Raw genomic sequence first — 20,276 nt, forward strand, 5'->3', positions numbered from 1 at the left:
CACCAAATTCAAGGGGACAGGACACTGGAAGTATGCCCCTTACAGGCGCTAGCTTTCCTAGGCAAGACGTTTTTGCTGTGGAAGCATAATGACCACACTTGCATGGTAGCAATTTAGTCACACAAACAAGGCAAATCTTTACCCCTGCACCAAGCGCAAGCTTATAAGTGAGCTTGAGATGAATTGGGACATAACACAGGAATTTCCAACCTGCAATCATCCTGGTCTAACGAGAAAAAAACCTACATAATAAAAAGCCCCTAAGGACCATCACCAAGCTGAAATTTCATTAGACAGCAAGGTACTGCTTCAGTATTGAAAAGATCATCTTTATGAATGAACAGAGATCATTAATTTGTCATAATCTGACTCTGTTATACGAGTCTGGACAGAAGCTTGCACGAAAAATAGTGCAGGAATGTTGAACTCAAAACTAGTAGTGGAACTCGGCACATGACACATGCGTGAGTTAATAACCCAGAGAAATAAAGAAATCTTCAGGTAACTGGACGTGAATCTTTTACAAATAAATGTACAATTGGTTTTGACTGATGGGCAGAAAAATCAGTCTGGAACGTCCAAGAATTGCTATCAGTACAGCCTGCTGACTCGACCAAGTCGTATGTAAAATCATTATGTCAGCAACGATGAGCATTGAGGAAAATGGCCAATGCTTGCTCATGCCTTGTAAAATACAAAAACATTATGTACCTCAATCAGAAGGGAGGCGGTACAAGCTACATCATGCAATCCAAAGCTTCACAAAACTTGATCATAGCATTCTTTTTGGCTCACTGCTTGTAGCCACACCGACTTACTCCCAAAGCATCATCATGATCTACTCATAGTGCAAGGGAAGTTAATTTTCCTTGCACCCAGATAGTGCAGCAGACATCAAAAAGAAAAGCTGGCTCATCCATAGGAGTCATAGTTCCAAAAAATCTCTATCCAAACCTGTGCCAAACTGTCGTGCAAATGCGGCATGTTCACTGAGGCTACCTTGCTGAACACCCCTTAACTTATATCTTGCTAGCTTACTTCTGCTTGCCCTTAAAGGACCAGACAAGCTGTGTCTCCTTAGGGAAGCAGAATGCTGCCGCAGGAAGCCCGGGGAAGCATGCAGCACTGCAGAAGCAGAGACAGGCCTCCCAGGTGCTGTCTCTGCACCTTGACTGGGACCTGAATCATAATCTATTGAGATGAATGAGGTGCTGTCTGGGGCAAATTGGGCCTTTTGGTCAAGCCACCGTTGTCCTGGTCTGAGATCACTATCAGCCATAGATTCCCCTCCTTGACTTGCATTGCTGGAACCAGTCCCGTTATTGACATCAGAATCATTATACACTAGCTTCAGGGCCTGCACCACCTCACCCATGAAAGGGCGATGTGAGACTTCTGGTTGAACACACATGGAAGCAATGGCTGCTACTCTAGCCAAATTGTCAAATGGGAAAGCATTCTTCAGAGCAGGATCCACGAGTAGCTCCAACCCTTCTTTGCTTGTAAGAAGGGGTCGAGCCCATGTCACAAGGTTCTCCTGACCAGGGGGCTGCAACATATCCACCGGTTTCCTTCCAGTAAGAAGTTCTAGCAGCACAACACCATAGCTATATACATCACTTTTCACCAATAGATGTCCTGTCATTGCATATTCTGGAGCAACATACCTGCGACATGGCAATCATTATTACATACTGCTAAATGCTTGACTCAATCAGTTTGTTTTAAACTCTCGATTCTTAAAAAATACAACTCCAATACAGCTTGAACATTTACCCGAAAGTACCCATTACTCTGGTAGACAGGTGTCCACTCCCTTCGTCTGGAGCAGCTTTAGCCAACCCAAAGTCTGAAACTTTGGGATTGAAATCATTCTCAAGCAGGATATTGCTCGCCTTGAAGTCTCGATGAATAACACGGGGATTCGAATCCTCATGAAGGTATGCAAGCCCCCTGGCAGCACCCAATGCTATCTTCATGCGTGCCTCCCAATCCAATGGAGAAGTCTCTTTATCTACACCTGCTTGACAGCACTTTCTGTTCAGTCTATGATTCTCAAGCCACAAACAGAGGAACTGAAAAAATTAGAATGCAGTTGTTTGACATAAAGCTTAAACAAAAATAACAATGCAAAAGTACCATGAAGATGAGATTCCACACTGCCATTGGGTATAAGCTCATAAACCAGGCAGCGGTTGTGCTCTTCTGTGCAAATGCCAATCAGCTTCACCAAGTTGCGGTGATGAAGCCGACTTAGCATCTCTACTTCAGCAATGAATTCTTTCCCTCCTTGTTGATCATCTCTTGTGAGAACTTTCACAGCCACCTTTGTTCCATCATCCAAAACACCACAATATACTCTACCAAAGCCACCCTCTCCAATGACATTTTCTGGCCGAAATTTATCAGTAGCCCTGTCCAGCTCTGCAAAAGTGAATGTTCTTGCTGTGCTAGCGTATGTTGCCATACTTGAAGTAAATGACATTGAAGTTGAACTGCCAAGATCACTCGATAATATTGAGCGGCCACCTGTCTCAAAAAGGTAGCATGAATCTCTCTCTCTCTCTCTCTCTCTCTCTCTCTCTCATGGGTGGCCTGCCAACGCAGTAGAGCCATCACTGCAGAGTTTCAAAACCCAAAGTGGAAAAGAATTGAGAATCTACGAGTTTCTAGGTGGAAATTTTGACATCTCGTAGTTTCATCCTAGTTAGACAAAATGATTTTATTTTGGTGTTTACTTTTATATTTTCGTTTTGGTTATGCCTCTTGGCACCCCAAGTGAAATATACAAACAACGATGTGTCTGTTGGGTGTAAAGTCCCTTCACCTCCATGGATAAAGTTATACGGATGTGAACACACCCTTATTGTATGTTCTTTATTCTTTGTGCACCATCACAATCTAGTAACACCTCTCTCTACATTCACTCTCTCTCTAAACATTGTTGCTCTCGCTTCTATCTCACACTTCCATTGCACATTCTCCCCTCCAAACTAGTATCAAAGCTGTGGCTAAGGTGTGTGCACTTCCCGAAGTCCATGCGGGTCAACTCAAGCTTGTTTGCACAAAGAAACATCAGGTTGATACTTTATCCAAGCACTTGTGTGTACCTGACAGAAAGGCAACAAGTCCGAAACCCTAAATCTCTGCAGGGCGACAGCCTGACAGACAAGCGACTAATCCAAAGCCCTAAAACTGTGCAAGCAATAGTCTTTCCAACAAGCAATGGCTCACGTGTGTGTAGGTGACAAAGTTTTCAGCAAGCGACAACTCCTTGACCAAGCAACAAACAAGTAACAGCTGGTGTGACCAAGCGGCCATCCATTTTGACCAACGGGAACAGCTCACAACAGCTCCTACAGGTCACGACACTTTGTTTCACAGTTTTTTGTTACTTGGCACACTAAAATAGACCCCGGTTTACACATGGAAGCATAGTTAAGCTTTTTCAGCAATTTCATGGCAAAAATTTAGGGCCTTTCCCAGATTTGATGTTGTTCATGCACAACAATGACATTTGACCCGAAAATTGCAAACATTGTGCACATCGTCTTTGAAAATTTTGGGGTTTTTCATGTATCAAATAAAATTTTGCTCGGCTTAGCTAAGCCGAATTTACTAACATTGGTGCACATTTGGACTTGAGAAATTTGGGGCTTTGTAAAATTTTGTGGAATTTTGCCAAATTTGCTTGTTTTATGCTCTCGATAACTTGTATTAATGCAATCAAGGTAGATTGCTTAGTGAAATTTTGGGGCTTTGCTGAAATTTATGGATTTTGGCAAAGTTGATATGTGCAATGCACTTTGGGGACATTGCTGAAGCAATCTTAGTGTTGAAAGCAATGTAATTTGAGTTATTTATCTCCCACTTGAGATTTTGGAGAAATTGTAGAGAATTTCTTATTTATTTGTGGATTAGAAGTTGATTTGGGCACATATGTATGCAGGATACATGTTAGGCAGCTCCTATTGAGTTAATGTATTGCTGAATATTCATGGTGCGGCAGTCTTAGAGATCATTTGCATATCTGGGATTGTTGCATATGTATTTTTGGTGATATTGCTGAAGTGGGAGTCACCTTGCAATGATATATGCATGGAATGTATGCTGAAATTTCAGATATATTACTAAAAGTCATCTTTTCTACTCCTGTACATGTATTTGGGCTCTATCAATAACACAATGACACTAAAACTTGCTCTTGCTTCCTGAAATTTTGGGCTAAAATTAGTTGGATATTCAGCTTCTTATTTGCTATCATTAATTGCAGCATTGGTTTTTTGGTGCATTGCTGAAAAATGGCAACTAATGCTTCTAGTAGCAATGACACTAAATCCCTCCTTGAAATCAAGAGGTTTGATGGCACTGGCTTTGATTTATGAAAGGACAAGATGCATGCATTTTGTTTCTCAAGGACCGTGATGATGATCCCTTGGAAACTAAGCCTACAGCTATGACAGATGAGGCTTGGGCTAGACTCAACAAGAAGGCCATTGCATACATTAAAATTGTTGTATTTGATTATGTACTTACAAACATTAAGCATCTTGATACAGCTTATGCTATATGGAAAAAGTTAATGAATACTTACGAAAATACAACTCCGATAAATCAAATGCATCTCATGCGCAAGCTTGTGAACATGGAGTGGGATGAGTCCAAGCCAGCATCTAAGCATTTGAGTGCTTTCACAGGGATTTTGAGTCAATTGCAAGACTCTAGTTTATAGCTCTTCAGTTTATCACTGAAATCATTCAATGATAAACTAAAGGCTATTTTCTTGTTGAAGACTTTGCCTAATAGCTAGGAGGCTTTGGTTGTTTCACTTAGCAACAACACTACCTTAACCTTTGATGGTGTTAGGGGCTCTATCCTCAATGAGGAGATCGTAAGAAAGTCTAGTGGAGAAAGCAATGGTTCAGCCTATCATCTTAGAGGCAAGTCACAAAAGAGGGTTAATGCAACAAATAAAGGTAAAAGTAGGAGTGGGCAAACAACAGAATGTTACTTGCTATCAGTGTGGGCATAAAGGGTATAAAAAGCCTGATTGCTGGTACTACAAGAAAGAGCAAGAAAGAACAAAACAACAAGGAAAGAAAAGGAAGGATGACAAGAAAGATGATGACAGCTCTTCCTCAAAAGAAGTTACAAAGGCAAATGTTGCATCTACTATGGCCATTGAAGAACTTCCTGACACTAAAGAGATACTTATTGCAGTCTCATGCAATGATGTAGATGTTATGGCAACAACAAGTAATATGCACATCACCAAAAAGAAAGTGATTGATGCATTACTTTTTGCCCATGATGAGCTGTCCCAATCATGGAAAGTGAACAGCGGTGCCTCTTTTTATGTCACTCCCTCTTTGGAGTCATTTTCTACATACACTGCAGATTGCCTAGGCAAGGTTTATTTGAGTAACAACTATGCATATGAGATAGAGGATGTAGGTACCATTCACTTGGTCCTTGAAAACGGCTACGAGTTGATTTTACAGGATGTCAAATATGTACCTAGCATAAAGAATTAAAGTCTACTATCAATTGAGCAACTTGATGCAAGAGGGTATTTTACAAACTTTGGTGGTGGATCTCAAAAGGTCCACAAGGACTCTATGCTGATTGTTGAAGGCAGCAAAAGGGGGACTTTGTGTTATTTGCATTGTAAAGCATTACCTGGCAAGTTTTTTTGTTGTGGTTGAAGTTCATTCACAGATGAAACTTTGGGACAAAAGACTTGGCCATATGAGCCAAAAAGGCCTTCAGGTTCTCTCCTCATCAGGGAGATTTGATTTCAAGTTCTCTCCTCTTTAGGGAGATTTGATGTAAAGGCTCTGGTCTCTCAAATTTTGTAATGATTGCATATATGGAAAACATGTGAAGTCTCATTATTACTTTGGTGTCATTAAGAAGTTCAATGCTCTTAATTTAGTACACTCTGACGTGTGCACTATGCCTATTTATTCATATGGGGATACATGATACTTTGTCACTTTTATTCATAATTTCAATAGAAAGTCATGGGTGTAAGTGTTAAAGAGCAAAAAGGAAGTTTTGGATGTTTTTAAAAGGTTTCATGCTTTTGTTACCACACAAAAAGGGCTTAAGTTAAAAGCTATAAGAACGGATAATGGGAAAGAGTATGTTTCTAATAAGTTCAAAAAGTTTTGTGAGATGCATGGCATTAAGAAAGAGTTAACATGTCCTTATAATCCTGCATCAAATGGCGTTCCTTAGGACAGGAAGATAGGACATAGCCGAGACATAGTATTTAATCAGGCAAAGTTGCAGAAACATGCTACACAAGGTGACCTTGACAAAAAGAAGTCAAATTTAAACATGAACAACCAGCCATTCAACAGCCATTAGCTGAAGATTTTGTTCCTTTTGATGCTGAAAATGAGCAACAACCCATTGTGCTACATCCATAAGATAATGGACAGCAAATAGATGCACAAGATAGAATAGGAGAGCAAGAAGAACACGCTGAAAACAAGTTACAGCAACAAGGAAATGCTAAAAATCAGCCCCAACAGGAGATGGTGTACACATACCTAAGGATTTAGGTCCATTGCCTAACAATACAAATCTTTGGGTAAGAAAGTCTACACGTGCCAAAAGGCAACCACAAAGGTTTCAACCATCTTTGGATTGCACTTTGTTGACTAATGGAGATGAGCCATTGACATTTAGAGAGGCACAATCATGTGAAAACAAGAGAAAGTGGAAGCCTGCTATGCAGGAAGAGATGAAGTCTCTGTATGCAAATAACACATGGGATTTTGTACCTTTGCCCAAGGATAGGAAAGCTATCCCTAACAAATAGGTTTACAAGGTGAAAAGTATTGATGGGAAGCCCAAGTGCAAGGCACGGTTGGTTGCTAAGGGCTATACACAAAAGAAAGGCATAGATTTCCAAGAGGTCTTTTCGCTAGGGATGAAGATAACTATGCTCCGTGTTTTGTTTGCTTTCACTGCATCCTTGGATTTAGAGTTGGATCAAATGGATGTGAAGACTGTTTTTCTTCATGTTGACCTAGATGAAGAGTTGTATATAAAACAACCCGAAGGTTTTGGTATTTCAAGGAAATAGCATTTGGTTTGTAAGCTGAAACACAACTTATATGGGCTGAAACAAGCCCCTAAACAGTGGGACAGAAAGTTTGATACCTTCATCCTCAACATGGGTTTAAACACAATCATGCAAATCACTACTTCTACACTAAAAAGCCTTATGATCGAAGCCATATTGTGCTGGTCTTATATGGGGATGACATGCTGATTGCAAAAAAGTATAAAAGTACTTTGAATGCTCTTAAAACGCAACTGAGTTCAGCCTTCTCAATGAAAGATTTAGGGGCAGTTGAACACATTTTGGACATGCACATTAAAAGAGATAGAGGGCAACATTTATTGTTTCTCTCACGGGACAAGTACATTAGCAAAGTACTTGATAGATTTAATATGCTTGATGCTAAGCCTCTTGGTGTACCTTTACCACCACATACAAAGCTTAGCAAATTGCCCAAAGGATGATACAGCTACTAGAGCTATGAAGGGCATACCTTATGCATCATCTTATGGATCTTTGATGTATGCTATGGTTGGAACTTGCCCTAACATTGTTGATGCAGTGGGAATTGTTAGTAAATTCATGTCTAACCCTAGCAAGCAACATTGGAAAGCAATGAAATGTATCTTCAGATACTTGAAAGGTACAGAAGAGAATTGTATATGCTATGGAAAGGATACACTAGAGTTGTCGGAATTTTGTGATTCGGTCATGGCAGGAGATCTTGACACTAGGAAATCTACTAGTGGGTATGTCTTTACTTTGGTCGGTGGGGCTATCTCTTGGTGTTCAAGGTTGCAAAAAATTGTGGTGCTGAGTACTACAAAGGCTAGGTATGTCTACCAATGGGTATGTCTTTACTTTGGCTGGTGGGGCTATCTCTTGGTGTTCAAGGTTGCAAAAAATTGTGGCATTGAGTACTACAAAGGCTTAATATATTTCAGCCACCAAAGCTTCTAAGGAAGCTATTTGGCTTGGCCATCTGATCAAAGATATTTGTCGTTCTTCATGTACTCGAGTGCTTGGTTGTGATAGCCACAGAGCAATATGTTTGGCTAAGAATGCCATGTTCCATGCACATACCAAACACATAGATGTACGACATCACTTCATTCAACAAGTCTTGGATAATGGTCTTGTCGCACTAGCTAAGATCAAAACCCAAGATAAGCCTACAGATGTTCTCACTAAGAGTCTTGCAAAGGCTCAACGTGAGCATTACATCCGATCAGTGGGAGTTGGTCAACTTAAAGGTACCACTTCGAACCTTTAAGTGGAAGATTGTTGGGTGTATAGTCCCTTCGCCTCCGTATATAAAGTTATACAAGCGTGAACACACCCTTTTTATACCCTAACATATAAATACATTCTTTATTCCTTGTGCACCATCACAATCCGGTACACCTATATCTCTGCGTTTACTCTCTCTTACTCTAAACATTGCTACTCTTGCTTCTATCTTACACTTCCATTGCGCATTCTCCCCTTCAATATTTGATCTATTCTTTAGGTTGCTTTGGCCTTTACAGGACATCTTGATTTGGCCTCTAGAAGACACCTCTCTCGCTCTCTCTCTCTCTACACCACAATGACAAAATCGCGTGAATCTAAGCTTGCAAAGCCTTGTCTTACATGGGAGATCCACTCTTGGAATATATCACAAGGACATGAATTTGACCTAATTATCTTTGGACACTTAAGTTGTGCACATGTGAGGTACAAATGTGAGATTAAGTTGAATGTGTGTCACGATGACAAATAATCCTAGCTTGAGTAAGGAGGATATTGGTAGAAGTTGTTGTGAACATGTAACCATGGGATACCTCAATCAAATATTGATCAAGGACATTAAATACCTTCAAAATGATTTTCAATGTCACGTGCACTAGTGAATTAAGTGATTAATATCCTAGACTAAGGTTTGCAGAAAGTTGTAACACTTTCAAGTTCAAAGAGGTTGGAAATTTTAAGTTGAGATTGGGCAGCATTTATTGCTATTTAAAATGAGGCAGCCAAAGTAAAAATGGAAATTCACCAAATGTCAAGTTTGGTAGAGTTTTGAGCTGCATGCAATTGTATCTTCCATGTTGAGTTGTTCTCTCCCATTCTGCTATGGCTTTTGGACCATGCAAGGCTCTTAGAGAAGGCTGTGGAGATCAATTTTGGGGCAATACATAGCTGGTGCACATTTTGGAGCAACTGACAGTTATTAACCAGATTTTGGAGGACTAGACAGAAGAAAAACCCTAATTACAGCAAGATAACCTGATCTGAGTGCTTTTTGGGGCTAGGAACAGGAGCCACTGTTGTACAAGCATTCCTCTCCAGGGAAAGTTTGAGAATTTCCCTAATCTGCTGCTTATCTCTTCCCCCTCAGCAAAGTTGAGATCAGGAAATCTCAATCATGCACAAAGGATTGTTGCCAACACATTTAAATAGATTTGGTGTTCTACAGCAAGGGTGACCTGCACGCAATTGTGAAAGACCCAATTTTGCTCCCCGAACATTTAGAAACAATGGGCAAATCAAGGATCGATGATGCTGATTACTATCTTAGGCTGGAAATTGATGATGGTCATTGTTTCAGAGCTGAAAATCAGAGATATACTCTCATTTTTGGTCACATGTATGTGCAATCTGCAGACAAAAATTGGAGATTTGAGCCTCAGATTTAAATCTGATGTGTTGATAACTGGGCATTGCTGATCTCAGTCTGAAACCAGCAAGGTTAGGGTTCGCATAGCTGCATTGGGATACATGCATGCATGCTCGATAACTGAGGAAGGTTGATGATATAATTCAACGACAGGACAGTAAAATGGGTCAAATTCTAGAGGTCTACAAGATGGCTGGTTTGCATGCAACTAGAGGAGGATTCAATTTGGGCTTCCCTAATTGTGGACAGTGGAATCAAGGGGTAAATTGGATTTTATGATTGCTGGTTACAGAGAGCAACAAGATCTACAAATGTTGTAAGAGAATTTGCTCGGTCAATAGAGAAAGAGGGAAACTCGATGGCGTATCTCTTGAGTTAGAGGCAAGACATGATATCTTTCCAAGGAATTCAAGACAAAACTCAATTGTACAACAAGATTTTTGGAATTAATGTGAAAAGAAATACCACAAGAGGAGCCAACATTTTGGGGCCAAACAAGTGTCGGCTCAACTCAATTTCTTGAGGACATTCTAGCACAAAGTGATTAAGAATTGAATTTTTGAACAATCATCTTTTTTTCTTAATTGCTTGCTGGAAATTGTTGTAAATCAATGTTATCCTAAAATAAGGTACACCAAGCTCAGAACCAAAATACTCCTCCAAAGGCATCATGCTGAGAACTGCTGACATGGGTGATCAGTTATAGATACGAACAATTGTTGCTACAGCCTCTGCCCAAAGGACCTAGTGCACCTTTCAATGCTCCAACACAGCTGACATGGGTGATCAGTTATAGATACAAACAGTTGTTGCTACAGCCTCTGCCCAAAGGACCTAGTGCACCTTTCAATGCTCCAACCTTGTTAGTGTCATATCAACCACATTCCGTTCTTAGATGGGGTATTGGTATTGGCAAATTCTTGATGGATCCCTTGATCCACAAAGAAGTGAGCCATTTGGTTGGAGATAAATTCCATGCCTTTGTCATCTCTGAGTACTTTCACCTTCCTCCCAAGTTTTTATTCCTAGATAAACCAGTCTAAAAAGTTCGAAAAGTCCCATGATTTTAGCTTCAAAAATATGCCCAAGCCATTCTGCTATAATCATCTACAATAAGCATTATAGACAGTACACTTACTCCCCTTAAAGGATTCCTGACACATCAAATTACACTATTCGGTGAAGACAAGCTCCAAGAGGGCCTCGGCCCATTGGGAAGCCTGACTGCCCTCAGCTATTTGACAGAGAGTGGGATAGGTTAATAGGCCCTGGCACAAAATAAGGTTGCCCGAGCTGTCAATCAGTTGCAACAATGCAAGACAAGTTCAATCAGCAACAAACAGTGTAAAATGCAAACCTGCAGCAAAAAACATCAACATTTCAGGACCTAACATGGACATCTGTTGCCATGTCAAAAGTGGATGCAACGATGGAAGCGACGGAATCTGGTCTAATAGACTACACAACACAAGAGAGGAGAAAAGAGAAATACTACAAAGAAAAGAACACTACAAAAGAACTCAAAGAAGAATGCTTGGAAAATGGAATCCATATACGAAGACAAATGTCAGTACAGAAACAACAGTGAGCCACCAGCTATGTGGGCATTGGCATCGGATCCCTCTCTCTCCAACAAAACTTGTATGGTGTATACTGAATCACTGAGGAGGAGGAAGCAATAGCCTGTAAATAAGCCATAAACATGAACTGGTCAACCATAAATCTAGGGCCAATAAATACAGGTCAACCACAATAAATGAGCAGTCGGCCATCAAATCAGGTGCCTAAGATAGGCAGACCACATCACGTCTAGAAATAAAGTGTCCAGCCCACTTGAACATGCACATGCTCACTCATGTACTGACAAATCTGCTAACACCTTCATCGACGTGAACTTGTTCGGATCCAAAGCCCACATCTGCACTGCATCTTCACAGGTGTTATCCTATTCTATAGCTTCTCCAAGTGCAGCCATATATGTCATGCACCCATCATATGCTTCACATGGGCAATGACTATTGATTTGCATGAGAGGAATATGATCAAACAAATGTGTGCATTCAGTTTGTCACAATGTGTCTACGCCTTCTCCAATGCCGTTGCTCAAAGTGAGAAAGGGTTGAAGAATCTTTGATCATCATATGGTCAATTGCTTCAGTCATGAGGTCCACAAGATTGTAGGACTCTAGGATAGCCTTCACCGTCACCTTCTAGATGCTAAAGTTATCACCATCGAGCTTCTAATCTTGGGGAGGCGCCAGTAGGACAAGGATCTTGCACTCCATGATAGCCTCAAAATCCACTCCTTGTCCCGCCTTGAATTGCTTGCACTTGCTGGGTAGTTCACCTCTCACTTCAAAATGCAACCAGCTAGGACTGACTTCATTCAAACTCTAAGGTTATTTTACCACTGAAGGCAATAAAACTCAAATATGCTCCAAAGGCTGAAAATTCAGCTTTTTGCAGCACTTCGGGCACTGTTCTTACAAATGCAGCCTTTGGATCACACTGAAAGTCCTATTTAGATCTGTCCACCTTAGATCAGCCCTTCACTACTCTGATACCATATCAAAGTGCAGTGTTGCAGAAGCAAATGCACAGGCTGAGTGAAAGAAATGAATGCACAGAGAGAGAGAGAGAGAGAGAGCTTAAAAAGTGAGAGTGCTAAAGACTGAAAATCTGAAACAAATATGTACAATGGGAACTGCCGTGCTGGAACCTCACTCTCTCTCCGTACAGATCAGGGTACAATGATGGTGACCACACTGACTGGGACAAGCAAATAGGCTGCAAGTGGGACCAAAAGTAACCAAGTCGCCAGATTTGCTGGCCGACTGGATGCTGCCAGTTGCCATGTGGTGATTTCAACAGGCTGCCCATACTAACCAAAAAATGTGTTTCACCATACCAAAACGCAAAACCTTGCACATCTGAAACATTTTATTTCATTTTGTAAAACAGGGTCACAAAACAAAACTTCTTAAGGGTCTCTTTTATTTTTTTGAATGTGGGGGCTGTCTCTCTATGAGATAGAAGGTGGATACCATTGCTCGTTTACATATGAGTTTGGGCCTCTCAAATTTATTGAGTCTCCAGACCAGCAATGTATGATCTTTGCAGTGTCTCACAGGGCTTTTCACCTTCTGAAGACAGTTGAATAGCACTCTCTCTTGAATAGCACTCTCTCTTCTTTTTTCCTCGTACAAAAAGATACACGCATGCAAACCTCTCCATCACAAAGAAACACACATTCATATACATCTCTCAGAAAGACACACGCCTGCGTACCACTATCACAGAGATACATACAAACATACCTGATCGTTTGGTCCTTGCAGACAGTAGCCCAGGCTCAGCAGCAGTAGCTGCAGCAGAGGCAGTAGCAGGGACAGGGCGATGGCTGAACTTCAACATAACAAGCCAAACTGCTCCAATTAGGATGACTAGGGCAATAGCTGAAGACAATGCAATCACGGCAATGGTGCCAACACCCAGCTTATGAGACTTTTTGTTGACATTTACTCCAAGAGGCTGTTCATTGTAAGGCCCGTTTGCTGATCCTTGTCCTCCAATGTTAGTCTGACTAGGAGGTGAGGCAGGAAGGCCTGTAGATGACAACTTGAATGCTCAATTATTGATAACCAAACTAATCACATAGAGCAGATAGCAGAAAACAGTGCAACACACCTGGATAGTGGACATAGACCACGCTATAGTTTCCAAAAAGAGTTGAGTTTAGAATAATTTCATGGTTCCAGAATTTTTGGAAAATAAGCAGTGCTGTCAAGTTGTCAAATTCTGGGTCTAAGGGAACCAAATTAATATCCACAATTGAGTTATCTGAGTTCTGACTGTCAGCATTAGCTCCCATGACTTCCACCTGATTAGGGGCAAGCACCGTACCATTGGCAATCTCTGCTGCCAAAACAGAGATTAAGGGGAACAGAGCATAGAGAGGGGCACTCAGCTCAATCTGAACCTGAATCGGGTGTACACATCCACAAGGTGACAGGAAAGGAGTTTTTGTGAGAGGAGTAGCGCAGACAATTTCACCACAATCTGCAAAAACAAGGTTTTTAGATGTGTGTTGGGGCAGAATAGTGAATTGCTTTTTTATGCTTGATACCTTATACCTTCAGTTGGCGGCGGTGGAGGCAAAACTACAGGTGAAGCGGCACTTGGAGGAGGAGGGGTCCTCCTCGGAGACAGAACCGGTACAGGACTCTTTGGAGGAGCCACGTTATTGCCTGAACTCAACAAGAAGGAAGTGTTGAATAAGGATTGGATGAATGGAGGAAGAACACACTGGGAAGACAAAGGGACAGGCTTGAGCAAAGTCAGTGCCAGAAACAAACATAATTTTCTAGAACTTAGCCAATGAGCTCCTGGCCAAGATCTTAAGTCTTTGGCAGCATCAGCAGCAAAAAATTCACAAGTACTAGCATCCTGAATAACTATCAAGTTTTACAAAGGATGCATATCCTCCTTCAACAGACAGAGTAGGAGGAATGCCATTCAGAACATGGCTGATTCTGCTGATTTGAAACCTTATGTTTGAATTGAACACATCAAACATGCACTACAAAAAATGTCATACAGCTGCTTGTTCAAAAGTCAAAAACTTCGGTGCTGCTTATGACACCATTTTAATCCACAAATATGAAAGATGCTTTTTCAAATTGTCTGAAAAATGGAAAGGCGCAGTAAGCTTACCTGCTGGTGGAGAAGGATGGCCATGAGGAGAATTTGAAGAATGGCTTCCTCCTTTATGTGGCGGAGGTCGAGACAGGTGTGAGGGTGATGAAGGAGGGGGGCTTCCTGCAGGTGGAGAAAGAGGGGAAGCATAATGATGTCTGTGATGATGCATTTTGTGCAATGCCGGTGAGGGTTTTGGAGGTGCAGATGAGTTGCCCTTGTGTCCATTGTGCAGCCCATGAGAAGTGGGAGGTGGGGATGGGAATCGAGGTGGATGTGTAGGTGGAGGTGTAGGTGTAGGTTGATGTGGAGGTGGGGGTGGGGGTGGGGGTGGGGGTGGGGGTGGGGGTGGGGGTGGAGGTGGAGGTGAAGGTGGCGGTGGGGACAGGGGATGGGACCGTAGTGGGGCCAGCTTGTGATAATGTTTTGGAATACTTTGAGAATCTGGAGGTGGCAATGCTGGAACTCTGCCATAAGGATGGTGGTGCACACTCGAACCAACATAGTGATGGTGATTTGAATGTGGAGAGGGTATTGCTGGAGACACAGCTGGAGCTGTCTGCTTGACTTCTTTCTGGCTACCTACTCGCTGTTTTTCTGAGTAGCTCCCTGCCATGATGTGTGTGTCCTCGAGGAGAGTAAAGAGACCTCGCTGTGCAGATGACTTTCTTGTCAACATATTCAGGCCAGGCCAAATGACTGTACGCAAACAAGGAGAATAAGGAGACCCTGAGGCTGGTTTTGCACCACAACCTGGTAATCTACAGCACCTCTTCTTTGACAGCACCAAATAAGAGTGAGAGTCACACATACACGTATCAAAATAGCTACCTTGAAAACTTGGCTGAATTACTGACATCTTCATGATTTCCTCCCCATGCCCTTGATCTTCGTTTACAAGGTCCATTTTAGCTCCAGAAGATTCCGACCCCTGGTTTGGTTCAAGATGACCACTTCTCCAATGATCAACAATGGCGTACTCCTCTGCATTAAATATGACAGGACCTGAGCAAGCTACAAAGCTAGCAGAACAAGTTCTTACATATTACCACTATTCAAAAGTTATTAAATAGATATGAAGAAAAACACACAACCCAAGTGCACTGTTGTCCATCAGAACTGCAGTAACATAGAGTGACAATAAACTAGACACAACCCATATTCAAAGTGCCAAACTCTCAAAGATACATCATATAATATTCATATGGCATGAAAGGCAGTGGGTCCTAAGAATGGGCAGTGATTATTGCACTTTTAGACATCCAGGATATAGAGCCAAATCACAAACTTTTTATTACATCTCTATGAATAGAGAACAGAATAAGCATGGATGCTAATCATAATGAAAAATAATACCTGGACTTCTATATAAAACAGGGACTAGGATCAGAAACAGCCTGGGAACATTGTAAGGTAAATAATGAGCAAAGATAGTGTACAGACCAAAACTCACAGTGGGCCTGACCAAAACAAATGGTGTGTAAACTTGGAGGTAGCATATAAGGGGCATAGCTAGAAGACTCTAAACGTCAGACATTGGAAATGTCAAAATGAGCTGTTTTGACAAAAAATTTGAGAGACAGAGAGAGAGAGAGAGAGAGAGAGAGAGAGAAGCTAGATTAGCGTCTGCCAAAGGCCAAAACTAACCTATGAGATTCAAATCATTATATACAATGTTCCTGAATGATGCGATCTAAAGTAACCCCTTGACCTGACACTTGAGCTCGCCTATATCTATGTGAGCACTAAGCCATGCCATGAGGAGCTCAACAAGGTGCTGTGACCTAATGATGAGCTCAATCCTGAGGTCCTTTTGCTCAGAAGGTGGGGACTTTTCCAGTAAAGTGGAGGCGGATCAGGGAGGTCTTCCATGAACATATGTGAAGTGCTCCAGAACAACCGGCAGATACACATTCTGTCTCATTCTTTGAAAGTTGCTTCACAGAGACGAATGAACATATGTGAAGTGCTCCAGAACAACCGGCAGATACACATTCTGTCTCATTCTTTGAAAGTCGCTTCACAGAGACGAAGGGGGCAGTGTCTCAATTCTGCTTCAGCAGTTTCACCAATTTAGTAGAACAAAGCACCCTGAATACCAAAAGGTCACTTATATGTGACTACACGCATCTAATCATGACCATAAAAAATGACTAGATGTTCATAGATGATCTATTATGGCAAAACAATTTTCAAACCGTGGACTTCAGTAAGCATTCCATCCCACAACTTAGCAAGCTCATTCTGCTACTTTTTGGAGGTGATGGAGCTTGCCCTCTAGGCTCTCACAATCTTTGAGGGGACAGGGGTGCTGTCCAAAGAGACAGAAGGCCCACTCATTATAAGCAAAAGGGGTGAGTGAGATCCATTGATCACAATTGAACATCACAGCAGCAGTGCAGAAGGGGTGAAAGAAGGGGGCACACTCTCACACAACAGTAGGAATAGGAACACCAAAGAAGCTGAAACCAGTTCACCAACAAAAGCAACCTAAGGGAGGAGAAAGAAGTGATGAGAGAGAGGTTCTGGCCGTTATCCCTGGTTCAGAGGAGGTCTATCCATTGAAACAGTTTTTCCGCAGGTACCAAACAGGACTTGTGGCTTACAAGAATCAGCAAGCAGATCGTATCAAATAAGGGACTTTAGTGCAACAGATGCTATCTTCTCAACTGTGACCTGTCTAATCTGAGCAGCTTAGTCTGTATCTTGATTGTCATGGCAACAGCTTGTTCCATCACATCATTCATTCTTGCATGATCATCCTCATCTCATGTCCTTCATGTCACCTTCGACAACTCTAGTAAAAACATGACACAAGAAACTTTTGGGTGCGAAGAGAAATATGGGGGTCAATTGCTGCTCTGTCAACTGTAGCTTGCACCTCCCTTGGGTGTGATGATAGCAGCTTGCTCCTCTAGCTTATTTGTCATGGCAGCAGCTTACTCCATCATGTCCTTCATCCTCTGCATCGTCATCCTCATCATGACATCCATGCCATCTTGAAGACGTCAAAAGAGAAGGATGAACAAAAACAAAAATGGAGGTCTGAGGTCTTGGCCTCCTGCTACGAAACTGAACACTTAGCCAAATCCACAAAACTCACTTAGAACTAAACTCACAAGAAAGGTAGCAAGACAGGTAAAGAAACTAGATCAAGTAACTCTACATGTACATCTCCAAAGAGCTCAGGGCTCAGTATTTTCCTTTCCAACTAAGGCCCATCACCACAATAAATCAACTTAGAAGAGAAGCAGGGCAAGAGGGTAGCAACAGCCAGACAGCCCTCAAAGTACATTCCACTGCACTCTCAGTTTCTAGTTCTCACCGGCTGAAAATCGAAAGTAAAGATAGAATCGACCTCAGTCTAAGGCATTAGCAAAAAAGCAGAGAAACTCAGCTAATCAGCTTACTCCCTGAAATAAACCAATTCAAATGCAAATGCAGTGCCACAAATTTTCTGGAAGCCGCTTCACTGTTTATGTCCTTATATCTGATACTTCATAGCACATCCAATCGCTTGTAAACAAGTATTTTACATGCTCCAGTTTTGCTTTTGCACAATCAGCTCAATCCAGGGACATGCTCTTCTCCCGATAAACAAGAAATGCAGCTCGCTCAACTTTCTTAAAAGGTTTGGGGGGTTTGAAGTTATAAAATATGCAGTTGGAAAGGCTTTGCACACAATTGAGTCCGTGTACATTATTCCAAGGCTACATACATCACTCATAACTAGAAAATACATTTTTGAGACCATGTACAGTCGAAAGGATGAAACCAGAAAATGATCGATCAAGGGCCATGTGCAAGACCACTATACATCACACGAACAGGCATTATGATCAGAAGAGAGATGAAGAAGCCAGTCTCATACCATGGCTAGATATTTGAGATGTCAACAAAACCAGCAGCAGAAGCTGAAGCAGAGGGACCATCCTATGAAAATCCCTGTGCGAATACATGGCAAACTAAAAATCACCCATTTTTTCTTCAGAAGGCCAATATAAACACCTGCCTATCTTGGTCCAAATATGCATTCTCTAAAGTTGGTTCCAGAGTGTTGGAGCAGCATTGGAAGAAGGTCCTATACTGCAAAGCATTACTTGAAGGCTCTTCGCCAGTGCCCATTTCCTGCAGCAGTGAATCTGAGAGAAGGAAAACAATGTCTTCAGCAAGCTGACCTTTCCTGCTTGATTATCTGCGATGTCTGAGGACCAAAAACGATGTCTTCTGCGTTAAATATGGGAAACCCTTAGTTACAGGACAGCATTACACCTGCTGAACTAGCATCTGCTTTGTGACTCCCAATATTACAGATAGATGTCCCAATCTGAGCTCCAAAGCTGCTGAGACTGTCCCTGATCTGTACCTGCTTAAGCAACGACACCACATTCCCTCACTGGCATCTTGACATGACAGAGAGTTAAATCTCCCCGCGCAAGAGCTACCTGGCAAATGGTGAGCAAACATTGGTAAATCTCGACAACACAAGAGCTATATAACAGATGGTGGCTAATAATAGTAGAAGGGGCTTTTCCGGGATGAACATTGGAAAATGTAGCTCAGGAATACTACGCTGTGCAGGTGGAAGGAGAAGCGAAGAGGCGTCATGGCTGCCAAAGAGGAACAGATGAATCTCTCGTCCCAAAAAATTTGGCAGAACAAAAGTAACAAAAACGAGATTTTGGGAGAAGGTTGGTAGGGAGGGTATGGTAGCTTTACCCGAGAAGGAGAAGGAGGAGGAGGAGGAGGAGGAGGAGGAGGAGGAGGGAGGAAGGAAGGAAGTAGCAAGCTATGGTTCCGCTGACAGGGGAGCTAAGGTTGGGGGTAGGAGAGAACCGGGAAGAGAGAGAGAGAGAGAGAGAGAGAGAGAGATGAGGCAGGGCCTTTAATAACAAGTGCGCTGTCAGATGAGAAAGCTCCTAAGGACAGCTACTATTACTGCTGGAGCTACTGGAAAAACAAAAGCTCTAGCCTGTAACAAGACGCTGGAGAAGAAGAAGCAGAACAGGGCATGGCTGCACAGAGCGAGAGGAAGAGAATATGAAATTAGAGAGCAGGGAAGAGAGAGAGAGAGAGCTGGTTCACAGCACAGAGAGAGAGAGAGAGAAAGAGAGAGAGAGGATTGATGACATAGAAACTGTCCGAGTGTGGTGGAAGGGAAAGGCAGTTGCTCATAGGCTCACTTCAACACTTTTCAAAAAAACAACAATTCTACCACACTCAAAGGAGAAGAGGAGCTTCCCATGGATACCCCGGCCTAGATGGATGCTAGGGCACCCAATCACACAAGGTGGTGCCACACGCGACTCAAGCTCCCATATCCTTGCTCATAAATTCTACCACACTCCAAGGAGAAAGAGGAGCTTCTCATCCATACCCTAGGCTAGATGAATGGTGAGATAGTTAACAACCCAAGTTGCTACCATGCCCGTCAGTGCTTAGAATCCCATCCCAACTAGAGTTAACAAAACAATGGAGCTCCGACATCCTTGTTCATATGTAGTCACCCTATGGACCTTGTGGGAGGACAAGAGAATAGCAATATTTTCTCAATATTTCTAGAATTGTAGAGGGCTTTGCTTATTTTTTCACCTCTCTAATCACTTCCAACACTTCTCACACAACAATTCTACCACACTCAAAGGAGAAAGAGGAGCTTCCCATGGATACCCTAGGCTAGTTACACACCAAATGGGGGACACCCACTTTGCAAGTATTAACCAATCAAAGTTCTTTTTTAAGGGTTGGACGTTTGTAATTCTTTACACACTGGAGAGGACATGACCTTTTGTTTACCTTTTAAACCGGTGAACTCCCTGCCCACTTTTGGATGGGGAGTCTCCCTGGCCT

At 42.1% G+C, this 20,276-nt stretch overlaps 1 protein-coding gene across 1 annotated transcript; it reads right to left on the reverse strand.

Annotated features, from left to right (window-relative positions):
• Nucleotides 1-317: 317 nt before the first annotated feature.
• LOC148013127 (receptor-like serine/threonine-protein kinase ALE2) lies at nucleotides 318-19,573 on the reverse strand. The gene is made up of 9 exons (XM_087668650.1): nucleotides 18,298-19,573; nucleotides 15,258-15,410; nucleotides 14,445-15,125; nucleotides 13,865-13,978; nucleotides 13,419-13,790; nucleotides 13,049-13,336; nucleotides 2,140-2,529; nucleotides 1,777-2,020; nucleotides 318-1,667 (listed from the first exon to the last, which is right to left on the reverse strand). Exons 1-9 carry the CDS (start codon nucleotides 18,383-18,385, stop codon nucleotides 926-928), a joined length of 3,072 nt encoding a protein of 1,023 aa, XP_087524776.1. The 5' UTR covers nucleotides 18,386-19,573; the 3' UTR covers nucleotides 318-925.
• Between the last annotated feature and the right edge of the window lie 703 nt (nucleotides 19,574-20,276).

This window comes from Lygodium microphyllum, chromosome 26 (genome assembly GCF_053477565.2).
Source record: "Lygodium microphyllum isolate KBCC chromosome 26, Lygodium_microphyllum_v1.1.10, whole genome shotgun sequence".
Taxonomy (NCBI): Eukaryota; Viridiplantae; Streptophyta; class Polypodiopsida; order Schizaeales; family Lygodiaceae; genus Lygodium; species Lygodium microphyllum.